At 55.5% G+C, this 13087-nt stretch overlaps 1 protein-coding gene across 1 annotated transcript in view; it reads left to right on the top strand.

Moving 5' to 3' along the window:
- LOC309437570 (uncharacterized protein) overlaps nt 1-11147 on the top strand; it is a gene marked incomplete at its 3' end in the record, with an annotated part of 129404 nt that extends 118257 nt beyond the window's left edge. Inside the window, exons 3-17 of the mRNA XM_082048113.1 lie at nt 4466-4545; nt 4743-4868; nt 5011-5090; nt 5204-5324; nt 5634-5723; nt 6126-6230; nt 6485-6653; nt 7181-7278; nt 7690-7839; nt 8761-8898; nt 9099-9275; nt 9707-9862; nt 10039-10140; nt 10519-10621; nt 11014-11147. Coding sequence (XP_081904239.1) covers nt 4483-4545; nt 4743-4868; nt 5011-5090; nt 5204-5324; nt 5634-5723; nt 6126-6230; nt 6485-6653; nt 7181-7278; nt 7690-7839; nt 8761-8898; nt 9099-9275; nt 9707-9862; nt 10039-10140; nt 10519-10621; nt 11014-11147 — 1812 coding nt within the window. The 5' untranslated portion in view covers nt 4466-4482. The remainder of the gene's footprint in view (nt 1-4465; nt 4546-4742; nt 4869-5010; nt 5091-5203; nt 5325-5633; nt 5724-6125; nt 6231-6484; nt 6654-7180; nt 7279-7689; nt 7840-8760; nt 8899-9098; nt 9276-9706; nt 9863-10038; nt 10141-10518; nt 10622-11013) is intronic.
- Between the last annotated feature and the right edge of the window lie 1940 nt (nt 11148-13087).

Raw genomic sequence — 13087 nt, 5'->3', positions numbered from 1 at the left:
AAGTAATCCTCTTGGTGTAGAAATTACTATAATTCCTTGGTATGAGTAAGTGAAATCTGGTAGTACAAGATTTTAGTGACTTTAAGTGGATCTCTTTACACAGGTTTGTCTGCCTGTGTGCAAGTGCATAAATGTAAAATCACACTTGTACGTGCCTGAAATCTTCAATGTGCTTAAATACATAGGGAAAAATATTTAATGCTTTATTTTCATCAGTGGCTTCATCTGAAACAGATCATAATTACTTTTATGATTTTAATTGTATTAGGACTCCTGTTCCAACAGTATCACAGTATCACAGTATGTTTGGGATTGGAAGGGACCTCAAAAGGTCATCTAGTCCAATCCCCCTGCTGGAGCAGGAACGCCTAGGTGAGGTCGCACAGGAACATGTCCAGGCGGGTTTTGAATGTCTCCAGAGAAGGAGACTCCACAACCTCCCTGGGCAGCCTGTTCCAGTGTCTGGCACCCTTACTGAGAAGAAGTTTTTTCTCAAATTTAAGTGGAACCTCTTGTATTCCAGCTTGATCCCATTACCCCTTGTCCTATCATTGTTTGCCACTGAGAAGAGCCTGGCTCCATCCTCATGGCACTCACCCTTTATATATTTATAAACATTAATAAGGTCACCCCTCAGTCTCCTCTTCTCCAAACTAAAGAGACCCAGCTCCCTCAGCCTTTCCTCATAAGGGAGATGCTCCACTCCCTTAATCATCTTCGTTGTCCTACGCTGGACCCTCTCCAGCAGTTCCCTGTCCTTCTGGAACTGAGGGGCCCAGAACTGGACACAATATTCCAGATGTGGCCTCACCAGGGCGGAGTAGAGGGGAAGGAGGACCTCTCTCCATCTACTAACCACCCCCCTTCTAATACACCCCAGGATGCCATTGGCCTTCCTGGCCACAAGGGCACAGTGCTGGCTCATGGTCATCCTGTTGTCCACCAGGACCCCCAGGTCCCTTTCCCCTACACTGCTCTCTGATACGTAATTTCCCAACCTATACTGGAACCTGGGGTTGTTCCTGCCCAGATGCAGAACTCTACACTTTCCCGTGTTAAATTTCATCAGGTTATTACCCGCCCAACTCTCCAGCCTGTCCAGGTCTCGCTGGATGGCAGCACAGCCTTCTGGCGTGTCAGCCACTCCTCCCAGCTTGGTGTCATCAGCAAACTTGCTGATAGTGCACTCTATTCCCTCGTCTAAATCGTTAATGAATATATTGAATAATACTGGCCCCAGTACTGACCCCTGAGGCACTCCACTAGATACTGGCCTCCAACTAGACTCCGCACCATTGACTACCACTCTCTGGCTTCTCTCCTTAAGCCAGTTTGCAACCCACCTCACTACTCTATTGTCTAGACCACACCTCCTCAACTTAGCTGTGAGGATGCTGTGGGAGACTGTGTCAAAGGCTTTACTGAAGTCAAGGTAGACCGCATCCACCGCTCTGCCATCATCCATCCACCCTGTTACATTCTCATAAAAGGCTATGAGGTTGGTCAAGCATGACTTAACCTTGGTAAAGCCATGCTGACTGCCCCTAATGACCCTCTTATCCTTGATATGCCTTGAGATGGCACTAAGGATAAGCCATTCCATTACTTTCCCAGGGACAGAGGTGAGGCTGACCGGTCTATAATTACCCGGGTCCTCCTTCTTGCCCTTTTTGAAGACTGGAGTGACATTTGCACCTCTCCCCTTTCCCAAGACTTGGCAAAGATGATGGAGAGTGGTCCAGCAATGACTTCAGCCAGCTCCCTCAGCACCTGCGGATGCATCCCATCTATCTGGACCCATGGATTTATGGATGTCCAGACTATTTAATTGCTCCCTAACCCAGTCCTCATCGACTAAAGCAAACTCCTCCATTGACCTGGCTTCATCCGGGGTCTCAGGGGTACAGGGCTCCCTACGACAGCCTCCGGCAGAGTAGACAGAGACAAAGAAGGCATTCAGTAATTCTGCCTTCTCTGTATCTTCTGCCACCAGGGCACCCACCCCATTCATCAGTGGGCCTACATTGCCTCTGGTATTAGTTTTATCTGCTATGTATTTGAAAAAGTTCTTTTTGCTGTCCTTGACCCCTCTCGCCAGCTGTAATTCTAAGGAGGCCTTGGCTATCCTAGCTGCCTTCCTACATCCTTTAACAGCAGCCTTATATTCCTCCCGAGTGGCCAGTCCCTGCTTCCATGACCTGTAAACTCTCCTCTTCTGCTTGAGCATACCCAACAGATCCCTATTCAACCACGCAGGCCTCCTGGCTCCCTTCCTTGACTTCCTACGTGTGGGGATGCTCTGATCCTGAGCGTGGAAGAAGCAATCTCTGAATGCAATCCAGCTATCTTGGGCCCCTTTTCCTTCAAGCAGTCTTGCCCATGGGATTTCCCCTAGCAATTGCTTGAAAAGGCCAAAGTTAGCCCTGCTAAAGTCCAGGGTTGCAATTCTACTTGCTATTCTGTTCCTGCCATACAAGATGCTGAACTCCACCATCTCGTGGTCACTGCAACCCAGGCAGCCCTCAACCTTTACTGCTTCGACCAGACCCTCCTCGTTAGTGGGGATGAGATCCAGCAGTGCACCTCTCCCAGTTGGCTCCTCCACCATCTGCATGAGGAAGTTCTCATCAATGCACTGGAGGAACCTCCTGGACTGTGGCTGGCTGGCTGAATGGTCCTTCCAGCAAACATCAGGGAAGTTAAAATCACCCACAACAACCAAGGCCTGTGACTGTGAGGCCACTCTCAGCTGCCCATAGAAGGCCTCATCAACTTCCTCAGCCTGATCTGAGTCGAGGGGTGGACTTGACCATGCACGCTCTTGCACAGGTTATTCACCGTTGTGAAACATGTGCTACGATCAAACAAGCCCAGCGGTCAAAGCCTGTGTGGTATGGGGGGCGATGACTAAAGTGTAAACATGGGGAGGCCTGGCAAATTGAATACATCGCACTGACACAAACCCGCCACGGCAAGAGCTCTGTGCTTACAATGGTGCAGCCACCACCGGATGGCTGGAAACATGCACCGTGTCCCACGGCACTGCCTGCAACACTGTCCTGGGCCTTGAAAAGCAAGTCCTGTGGTGACGCGGTAGCCCAGAGAGAACTGAGCCAGACAACGGGACTCATTTCCAGAACATCCTCATAGACGTCTGGACCAAGGACCGTGGCATTGAGTGGGTCTGTGACATCCCCATCATGCACCAGCCACTGGGAAAATGGAGCGGTGCAATGGACTATTAAAGACTATGCTCAGAGCAATGAGTTTAGAAATTGGCATTGAAATTTAGCCATGGCCACCCTGAGAGAACCCAGGTGCCCAGGGCTGAGCCGGCCTGTGCCTCCCAAGGGCACACCCTGGCCTCCCTCCCCAGGCGCAGGGTCACAGTGGGGCCCTTTGTGACCTCACTTGGTGACACCCACTGCCCTGCAAGTGCTCAGCGCAGCTGCGGGCCCAGCCCACACTGTCCGACAGGACGGTGACGAGACAGGGTGTGAGCACGGAGCTGGCGAGAGCCCCCGAGCGTAGCCCACGTCTTTCAGAGAATCAGAGAATCTTTTTGGTTGGAAGAGACACTTAGGATCATCGAGTCCAACCACAACCTAGCTCTAGCTGCCCCCGGCAGACTCTCTGCTGCCCCTGGCAGACTTGGAGCAAGGAGCTCCTGAGCACAGCTCACGTCTTTCCCCGACGAGGAGCACACGAGCGCAGCTCACACCTTTCATCGCTGCCTCTGGCAGAGCTGCAGCACCAAGGCATTTTGCCGAAGCATCCGCCTTCCCCATCCTTAGTCCTACCCTTTGTCTGCAAAATGGCGGAGAGACCCCCCAGCCGCCCCAGGGTGGCCTGGCAGGAGAGACCCCCCAGCCGCCCCAGGGTGGCCTGGCAGGAGGAGGTTGAGGTTCCCCAGGAGGTCATATCTCCACTGGACCCCAACCAGGTTGATGTGGTCCAGCCACTGCAGATCGGTGAGTGAGGGGCCCTGATTGTCTGGCCAGGGTGGGGCCCAGCAATCGCTCTCTGCTCCACACCAGGATCACGTTTCCCCTCACGCTGGCAGGGGGTTCCCATGGGTGGTGATTATGCTGCCTGAAGTCCGGGGCTGCTCTGAGCTGGGAGCTGGCGCCAGCACAGCTTCCTCGGGCAGAGGGGACCCAGCTCCTGCTCCAGGGCACTGGCAGCGAGAGGCAGCTGGGCGGGCAGGAGGCAGCCGTGCTGTGGGACGGGGACCTTTCCTGCCCGTCTGAAGCGAGTTCCTCACCCGCTGCACTGGGGGCTTTCCCCATCCTGCCTGGCTCCAGCATCTCAGCCCGTCTGCCAGGCACCCTCCAGCCGTGACACGCATGGGAAGACCGTGCCAGGGCAGCGGGCACTGGGATGGACATGGGGCAGAGCTCCTTCCTCTGCTCTGTCCTGCCTGCAAACCCTCTCTGCAGCCCTCCCTGCTCTCCTCCTTTATTAGACGCTGGCTGGTTGCCCATGTCTGAGGTGGAACCGGAACACGTGGACTCTATTGTGTCCGTTGTCAGCAGCCCAGAAGAGGTAACTGTGGTCATTTGGAAGGCGGCTGAGCCAGTGTCTGCTGACAGGGGCTCTGTTGCGGGGCTGCTGGAGGGTGCTGGCTGGGCAGAGCTGCTTCTCCCAGGGCGCTAATTGGCACTGCACCCCCATGCTGAAGTGCCGCTGGCCGTGTGTTCCCATCTCATGCTCCGTTTGTCTCTCTGTCCCCTGGCTGCCAGGATGAGGAACAGAAGATGGAGTTCTTTCAATGCATTGCCATGATCTTCAAAAACGCAACATACAACGACTTGTCCCAGGGCCTTGATCTCTTCTGCCAGAGATATGAGCTGGCAGAGAATAACAAGGTGAGTGGATACCCGGTGGCTCTGGGGAAGTGGGCAATGTCCCCAGCACCGGCACCCTGTGAGGACAGTGCTGGACAGGGCCCGAGGCTGGTGGCACTGGGTGCTGGCAGCTGCCTGGTCCCATCCCGGCTGTGCTTTGCAGATGCTGCTGGAAGAGGAGCCCAGGGACCAACTGCCCACAGTGGTGCAGCGGATTACTATGTTTGCCATGGCTGAGATGAGGTACCTGTCCACCCTCCTGGTGACTCCTGCCCCAGAGCCCCATGTCCACCTGCACGGGGCCTCCAGGCACTGCTTCCAGCACCAGTGTCTGACTGGGTCCTCTCTCTTTGCAGCTTTGTGAAGGAGGTGCTGGAAGGCAAAGACATGAGCCTCATCAGGGCCTGCTTTTCTAGCGCCTTCTTGCTTCCTCCAAAAGAGGAAATGAGGGACCTGAAACCTTACCTCTACTTCATGGTAAGTGCTGGGAGAGCTACAGGAGCCCCTGTCCCTCTGGGCTACTCCCAGGTCACCCCGTGCTGTGCTATGACCAGAGATCCAAGACAGGCTTTACTTTCCCACTGTTGTCCCTTCGCCCAGTTCCTGTGGGCCTGGCCACGTCCAGTGCCATGGGCTGCTCTGTCCACAGCAGACCGCCTTTGGGGCTCTCCCAGGCACAGCGAAGCAGCACACGATTCCTCCCTTGGTGCTGGGAGTTCAGATCAGTCTCTTGGGGGCGAGAGGGATGGCAGGAAACATGGCTACAACGCATTGTCTTCATTGCAGTCCATGAAGGCTGTGGACAGCATGCTTGTGGTGTTGGTGCTCAACTCTCCTGCCTCCGAAGTCAGCAAGAAGATGCAGGATATCTTCCAGGTCTGGCGTGTGCAAAGGGTGGGCTTCAAAAAGGCTGTTCCTCACCCTGGGGGGACAGGGTGTCCACTCTGGAGTGGACAGTCTTACCCGGTGCTGTGCACAGAGAGCGCTGCTGGGAGGGTGCCCACCTCCCTGGGGAACCAGGGGCTGCCCGCCAGGCTCTTCTGCAGCACAGTGGCCGCAGAGGGTGACATCTGCCTTCCTGCCTGGCTACAGGGCTGGCCCGGGGCATTTGTCCCAAGCCTGCGAGGGGTCTGAGGGCAGGAACCCCACTACAGGCTTTGTTCCAGATCAGAAGAAGCCTTAATGGACTGGGCCAGTCCAGCCCTGGACTTGAGCAGTGCTGCTTCTGCTGGAGCGGTGGCTGCTCCCAAGGCTCACCAGCAGCTTCTCTCTCCCCAGATGCTCTTGACCTTCACCACCTCGGAGAGAGCGTGTGTGAGGGAGAGGGCCGTGGGCAGGATAAGGCTGCTGAGCTTCTTGCTGGCCAACTACTCCTCACTGAAGGTAAGGACCAGGCGCACCCTGCTCTGCCAGGACCCAGCTCTGCCCCAGTCCTGTGTCGGCCAGGACTGTCCATGGAGCAAGGGGGGAGCCCAGGTCTGGCAGCTCGGCCTGTGTGGAGCTGTTTTGAGAGACGGGACCTGCAGCGCCCTGTAAAGCGCTGACCTGCCTTGATCCAGTCCTGGGCACATTCTTGTGTTCAGGGCTTTGGCCCCACATGCCCTCAGCCCTTCTGCTCTTCCTTCTCCTTTGCCCAGGCTGATCCAGATGAGGACAGAAGTGATTCCTATGTCGAGATCCAGATGCCAATCCTTGGACAGCTGCTAGGACATCTCCTCCTATTCCTGTCATTCAAGGAGGAAGAGACCAGCTGTTTGGCGTTGGACGCTCTTTGTTTCCTCTTCCAATTCAAGCATCAGCAACATTGTAAGAGAAGCTGTGGTGGGATGGGTCCCTCCGCACACCCACATCACCCAGTACCTCTGCTCATCTTCCTTGGCATTGTGATGGACCTCCGTGTCACCAGCACTGCCCCTCCTCTGCTCCTGACCCCCACGCTCTCTCCCAGACTGTGATGGTCACGTGTAGCTGAGCTGCTCTTTAGGAGCACAGGACACAGTTGTGCTGCATCTTCCCGTCTCTCCCGAGGGTCCTGTATCCCTGCCCCGCAGCACTCCAGCCATGCGAGCCCTCCCCCGCATCCCCCACGTTACTCCAGCCATGGGGACTGAGCTGTGGGACTGCACACAGAGCTCTAGGGCCTTGGAGTTTCCACAGCCAGGAGCATTCACACACGTACACTGGAGGCAGGTCAGGCTTTCCATGGCACCACTCTCCACCACCTCCTGCACTGACATGACCTCTCTCCTCCGCCATTTCAAGTTCAAAGCTCTTTCTGGGACTGGGGAAGCTGCTGTGTCTTACCAACTGTTCTGTGTTTGCCCGCTTTTTAGGCACAACACTGCCAGAGGAGAACGCACATCTCCAGGAGGACTGTGAAGCCAAGACCACCTCCTTGCGTTCTTCGCCGGGTGCTGCTCATGTTATCGAGGTAACGAGCTCCCGGCTCTGGCTGGCACTCTTGGCTGTGGCATCAGCAGGGGCCTTGTGTGAGCAAAGGCCTCCACAATCAGCAGGGCTGGCATGGTCCCTGCTGAGCAGGGACGATGCGAGGGTGTGCTCCAGTGTCCCAGCAGCAGCCCCAGTCCTCCTGGCCACCAGCAAGCCCTGGTTCACGGCAGGGCCAGCACCCTGTGCCCATGAGCCCAAACCTTCTCCCTCACCCTGGGGCCTCTCTTCTCATGCTCCCCAGTAGTCACTGCCGCCCCTGCTCCCCGTTTTGCTGCAGGCACTGTTGCAGCACTGCCGGGTGTCTCTGCAGGGCTGCTGGCACTGCCCAGCTAAGCAGCAGCATCAGGGCACTGGGTGTGACTTGGCTTCGCTGCCTCCCTTCTTCCCATAGTTCTTTGCAGAATACCTCCAGCCTTCCGACAAAGCAGATGTGGTCCTGGTGTTCATCGAGGCAATGACAGACTCCAGCATCTTTGACAAGGAGGTGGCCAGAAACATGCTGAACATGGTCAAGAGAAACTGTGATTTCTGGCTGGTGGATGTAAGTGGCCTTTGGCTGGATTGCCCTTTGGCCCTGTCAGGCCTTGCTCCTCCCTCCATCCATCTTTTCCTCTCAAATCCCGGTGTCTCGGAAAAGTGAAGCCACATGAAGGCGGCAGAGAGGGATGGGAAGGACAGCTGAAAAAATGGCTGCACTGCAGTGGCAGCGCCGTCCTCACCTGTGTCCCCTCCAGGTACCAAAGATCACGAGCTGCATCCACAGAAACCTGGAGAGCATAAACATGACACCAGCCCGTCAGACTTTGGAGTCCCTAATTGTCGAGATGGCTGACAAATGCCCTGGGGAGGTGGTCTCAACACTGCTGACAATCGCGCCACCAGGAGACAGGTACTGGTCCCAAAAGCCATGAGGGCTTGTTCCCTGTGGGGAGAGGAGCCTGGAGACGCTCTGGCTGCCAGTGCCAAGGAATCCTGCAGGACACCCCCGAGGAGCAGGACCCTCCATCCCACCACATTTGCCAGCGCTGGGGGTCAGACAGGCCCGCAGCAGCCGCAGCTGAGCAAACCAGCCCAGAGCCCCCCAGTGCACTCCTGCCAGCCCCATGGGAGCAGCAGCTCAGCCCTCTGCTGCTGCCCAGGGCATCCCAAGCGTCCTGCAGTGCTGAGCCTGGACACGCTGCTGTGGCCAGGCTGCCCTGCTGACAGAGCGCTCTCTTGCAGGACTGCCCTGGCACTGTGGGAGGTGATGTTCTCCGTGCCCCAGACCTTGCAGAACATTTTGAAGGAGCTGCACATCCAACTCCAGGACCGGCGCTGCAGGATCTTATATACACGCCGGGAGGACGCCTCCATCCTTCACTTGGCTGTGAGTTACTGGAAAAAGCTCCTGGTGCCCCAGGAGCTGCACGGTGCAAGGACCCCCACCAGCTCTGCCAGTCGCTCACTGCTGGCTTGCTTTCAGGTACTGGCCAGCAGTGACCTGCAAGATGGGGAGTTTGCTCCCATGTACCTAGGCAGTAGGTTTCTGAGGCAACGAAGACCAACGATGCTCTCCCTGTTGCTCAGGGGCATGATGACGCTGTCAGAGAGAGACGAGATGGTGAGTAGGGCGTCACCAAGGGCAGCCATGTTGGCAGCCAAGGGCTGGGGCGGTGGGTTCGGGCTTGGCCTTGGCTGGCAGTCAGGTGCGGGGGTGACTGCTCCAAAGGCCCTCCCTGCCATGGTGGGGCCTGATGGCTGCCTGGGGAGCTCTCCAGGCATCGACCTGGTCCCAAGAGGGCAACTCTCTTTTTCATACAGGCAAGAAAAATGAAGGTCATGCTGCCAGACCTGATGTGGGTCCTGCAGTATGGCAATAAGGCTATCAAGATCAAGGCTCTGGTGGTCTTCAGAAACGTGATGGCTCAGCTGGAGAGGAAGGAGGCCACCCCCATGGCTGTGCTGCTGGCAGAATTTCTCCCGCCCTTTTTTGATGATGTAAGGCTGATATATAAGCCTGAGCCTTGTGGATGAGAACTGGACAATGACAGCTGCCCTTCAGCCCAGCCACGCGGAGCAGGGGCTTCTTCTCTGCTTTCTCCCTGAGGCTCTTGTGGGATGGTTTCTGTGTTCTGCAGCCCAGCCCAGCTTCTCCCTGCCAGCTTCTCCCACAGCTCCTCCCCACCATGGCTGCTGAAGCTGGTGGGGGATGCTGGGTGGCTGGGAGAGCACTTTGAGGCACAGGCACTGCCTGAACAAGTCTCTTGAGTGGCCTTTCATGGACCCAGGGCTGCAGATCTGGCCCACAACTGCAGTGTGCAGAATGCTGCCCTGGAGCATCTCCCCTCACATCAGCCATGCAGGAGCTTCTGCTCACTGTGGGCAGAGAGCTGCTGGTGTTCAGGTCCTACTGTGCTTCTCCCTTCCAGGAGCTGAGCCAGCTGAGAGAGATCTCCATCAGCCTCTTCAGAGACCTGATGAAGGTGTTGGTGGGTAACAACAAGAGAAAGACGAAGAACGTGGTGCGACTTGGCCTGCTCCCGCTCTTCTTCCGCATGAGTGACCAAACGCAGAGCGTGGCCAAGGTACAGATTTCAAAGCTGAGCAGTGACACAGGGAAGAGACCCCTGGATGATTGGGCCAGGGCATGTCTCAGCTCCCTAAGGGCAGAATCACCCCAGGAACGGAGCCCAGAGGAGGGTGATGCCAGATCTCCTTCCCCAGACCATGCTGCCATCTCCCAGCTTCTGCTGTTCCGTAGGTTGCCAGGGAAGCCCTCCTTGGTGCAGCAGAGCTCCTCAAATGGAAACAGCTCGAACACCTGGTGCAGACACAGCAGAAATGGAGGATTGGAGAGTGCTTGGTGAGGACAACCCCCAAGGCCCAGGGCCCAGGCTGGACAAAGGCACATATCTGTGCTGTGGGCTCTGCAGATGTGCCTTGCCTGTCCTGCTGCAGCCCCGGGCTGCATCCTTGTTCCCTGTCCTCAAGAACAGAGCCCCCAAGGGCTCTTCTCTCAGTCCTGCTGCCCTCCCTGCACCCACTGGGAGGGAGGGAGGGCTCTCAGCACCCCTGGGACTCCTCAGCCTGTGTCTCTCTCTCAGCCTCAGCCCCACAGGGCTCCTGGCTGGAACATGGGAATGGCCGGAGGGGAAGGGGAACGGGGGTTTCTGGGAGGAGAGACTGATCCAGCCAAGTGGGGAGGGACACTGACGTGCTCACACCCTTGTGCTCTCTCCAGCTGGAGCAGTACAGAAGCAGAGCTCAAGAGTTCTTGATTCAGAGCCTGCCGTACCTGAGGGATGCTCAGGCCAGCTTGCGAGAGGTGGCCTTGAGGTTCATCGGTGAGTCACAGTCCCCAGGGTCCCTCTCTTGGCAGCCTGGCCCCAGTCCCCACCGCTGCCCTGGCAGAAGGAGCAGCCCTGTGCCTGCCAGAGCCCCTGCTGCCCCGTGCAGGGCCTTGGCCTCCCCTCCCAGCCCTACCCACACAGGTGGGCTTGGTGGCTGCCTTGCTGGGTCCCACCATCTCAGCTCCTGCTCTCCCCTGGGCTCAGCCCTGATGAGGGGAGGGAGCAGGGGCTGATGGAGCTCTGTGCCCAGGGCTGGCTGTGCGGCACCTGAGGGACAACGAGAAGCTGTCTGTGATCTGCAGAGGTGAGTAGGGAGCGTGGTCGGGAGGGGATTCCTGGGGACCAGACATGAGAGGTCACCTGGGCTCTGCTTCTTTCTCTTGCAGCCATTGAACCCTTGGAGAAGGACAGTGAACCCTCCATCTGCTTCCTGGCAACTCAGACCATTGTCATCGTGCGTTCTTCGTTGAAGCGGCCAAGACCACGATGGATCCTGAGAGCCCTGTGCTTCTGGCGCTAAACCAGGTGGAGGAGCAGCTCTTCTTGAGGAAAATGGCTGGGTTTTAATAAAGAGCCCTTTTTGAAGTTGGGTTGGATGTCTGCCTTTTCCAAGGACCCCAGAACCTCTCCGAGTGGGATGTTCAGAGACAGAATCTTTCCCTGTTGCACATAGAGGCCGTAGTCTTGGTTTCCCTCTGGCCTCCTGTTGCCACTCCCAAAGGATGGGAGGCACCTCAGCCCTGTGGCATGTCACCCTGCTCTGCACTCATCTGAGATGTCCCACGCCATGAGGAATGGACACGGGGATCACAGTTCAAGGAAGCACAACCCAGTGCTGCATTCAGGTGGTTTCCCATAGGATGTTTCTGCCAGCATGAAGTGACCTCAAGACACTGTCTGTCCCACAGGCCTTCATGGAACTCCCAGGAGTAGCTGATGTTGTTTGTGCCTATTGTTTTATTGCATTAGTCCATTAACCTGTGGGCCCTGAAGCAGGAGCAGAAAACCTGTTCTTCCACCTATCCCAAGTAATTTAAATACAGTGTTTTTAGGGTTTTTTAAATCAGTGGAGCAGTGGAGTCTAATGTGAATCTTTTTTCTGTCAGACCTCAGAGACTATGAAAACATGACTCCCAAACCTGTCTGAAATCTTTTTGATTTGAAACACTCAGGGTGGCTGAAGATCTTCAGAAACTACATTTGGTGCTGAGCATCTGGGGCCATGTGGCTTTGATCTGGTGGAACAGTTGTGATGGGCCGTGTTTTTTGCTTAGGATTTCCAGCATGTCACCGCTAATCAAATGTTCTGACAGGGCTCAATGAGGAGGCTGATACGTGCTCTGCTTTCTAAAATATACATCTGGCATACCCTTGTCATGGCCTGAGATGCAGAGATGTTCACCAGTCGCTTTTCTGGTGGTACAATATGGAAAGCCCTTGGACATCACCAGTAATGATGACAACATAATGTCAAAGATGAGTGATGGACCAGCTAAAGGAAGTGTTTGTCAGCTTCTTAGAAATATTGCAACACTTGCAAAAAGAGCTAGGGATTCCTGATGCTTATTTTTCACTCTGGGTAAACTGGAGTTTGGAGACTCTAACTTTCTATTTGGATTGTAAGGAGTTAGGATTTTAAAATAGAGGGGAGCAGACAAGGACAGACTTTCATATGTGAATTTCTTCTAAATGTTGAGAATCTCATCATTTTCTTAAGCTCCAGAGAAGCATATCATAAAAGAATATACCACCCTGAGCAGATGCAAGCAGGTAAGTCAGTGTGGAGGTGGCCAGGGGGCCCTACTCTGTCCTTACAGTCAGGAGTAGGGCCTGTTGTATGTGCTGATTCTGAGGAGATGGTTCCTGCATCACTGGGGAAGAAGGACCTCAGTGTCAGATGCCATGCAGCAAATTGGTGGAAAAGGGGTGACAGAGCGCGTGAGTCAACAAAACGAATACAGCTGAGCAGAGAAGTGGAAGTCTCACCTCTCTTTTTGTATAATCAATTGCAGATGGTAGCAACTTGTAGCTATAGCTGATGTAGTAGGGTACAGCACAGCATGAACAGCTTGGCAGGAATCTAGCATTTCAAATTATTTGATTGCTCTCCCCGCTTTTCCATCATGCACCTCTAAATGTTGGGTTAATAAATAGTAACGCCTGCCGTGCGGGGAATACCTGGAGGCTACAGGGGCTGGACATCAGTCTGTGGTGGAAAATACAACCTGGGGTACTGTCCTGTCTGGTCCTACAAGAGCATCTCCTGTCTTTGTGACACAGCTGTGAAAATGTTGAGTGGGCTTCGTGACCATGGTAAGCAAATGATAACGCAGCTACCGCAGACTGTGCCGTGCAGCTGGTGGGAAGGAGCGTTTGCTCCCCGGCTGGGAAGCTGCTGGGATCTCAGAAGCGTGGGGTGGTTTGCCCCCAGTTATTTGCGGTGCTGCGGAGAAGGCCTGG

The sequence above is a fragment of the Streptopelia decaocto genome (assembly GCF_964273445.1).
Source record: "Streptopelia decaocto genome assembly, chromosome: 3".
In the NCBI taxonomy this organism is placed as follows: domain Eukaryota; kingdom Metazoa; phylum Chordata; class Aves; order Columbiformes; family Columbidae; genus Streptopelia; species Streptopelia decaocto.
Note: the sequence above shows the minus strand (reverse complement) of the source record. Positions and strands in the feature narration are given on the sequence as shown.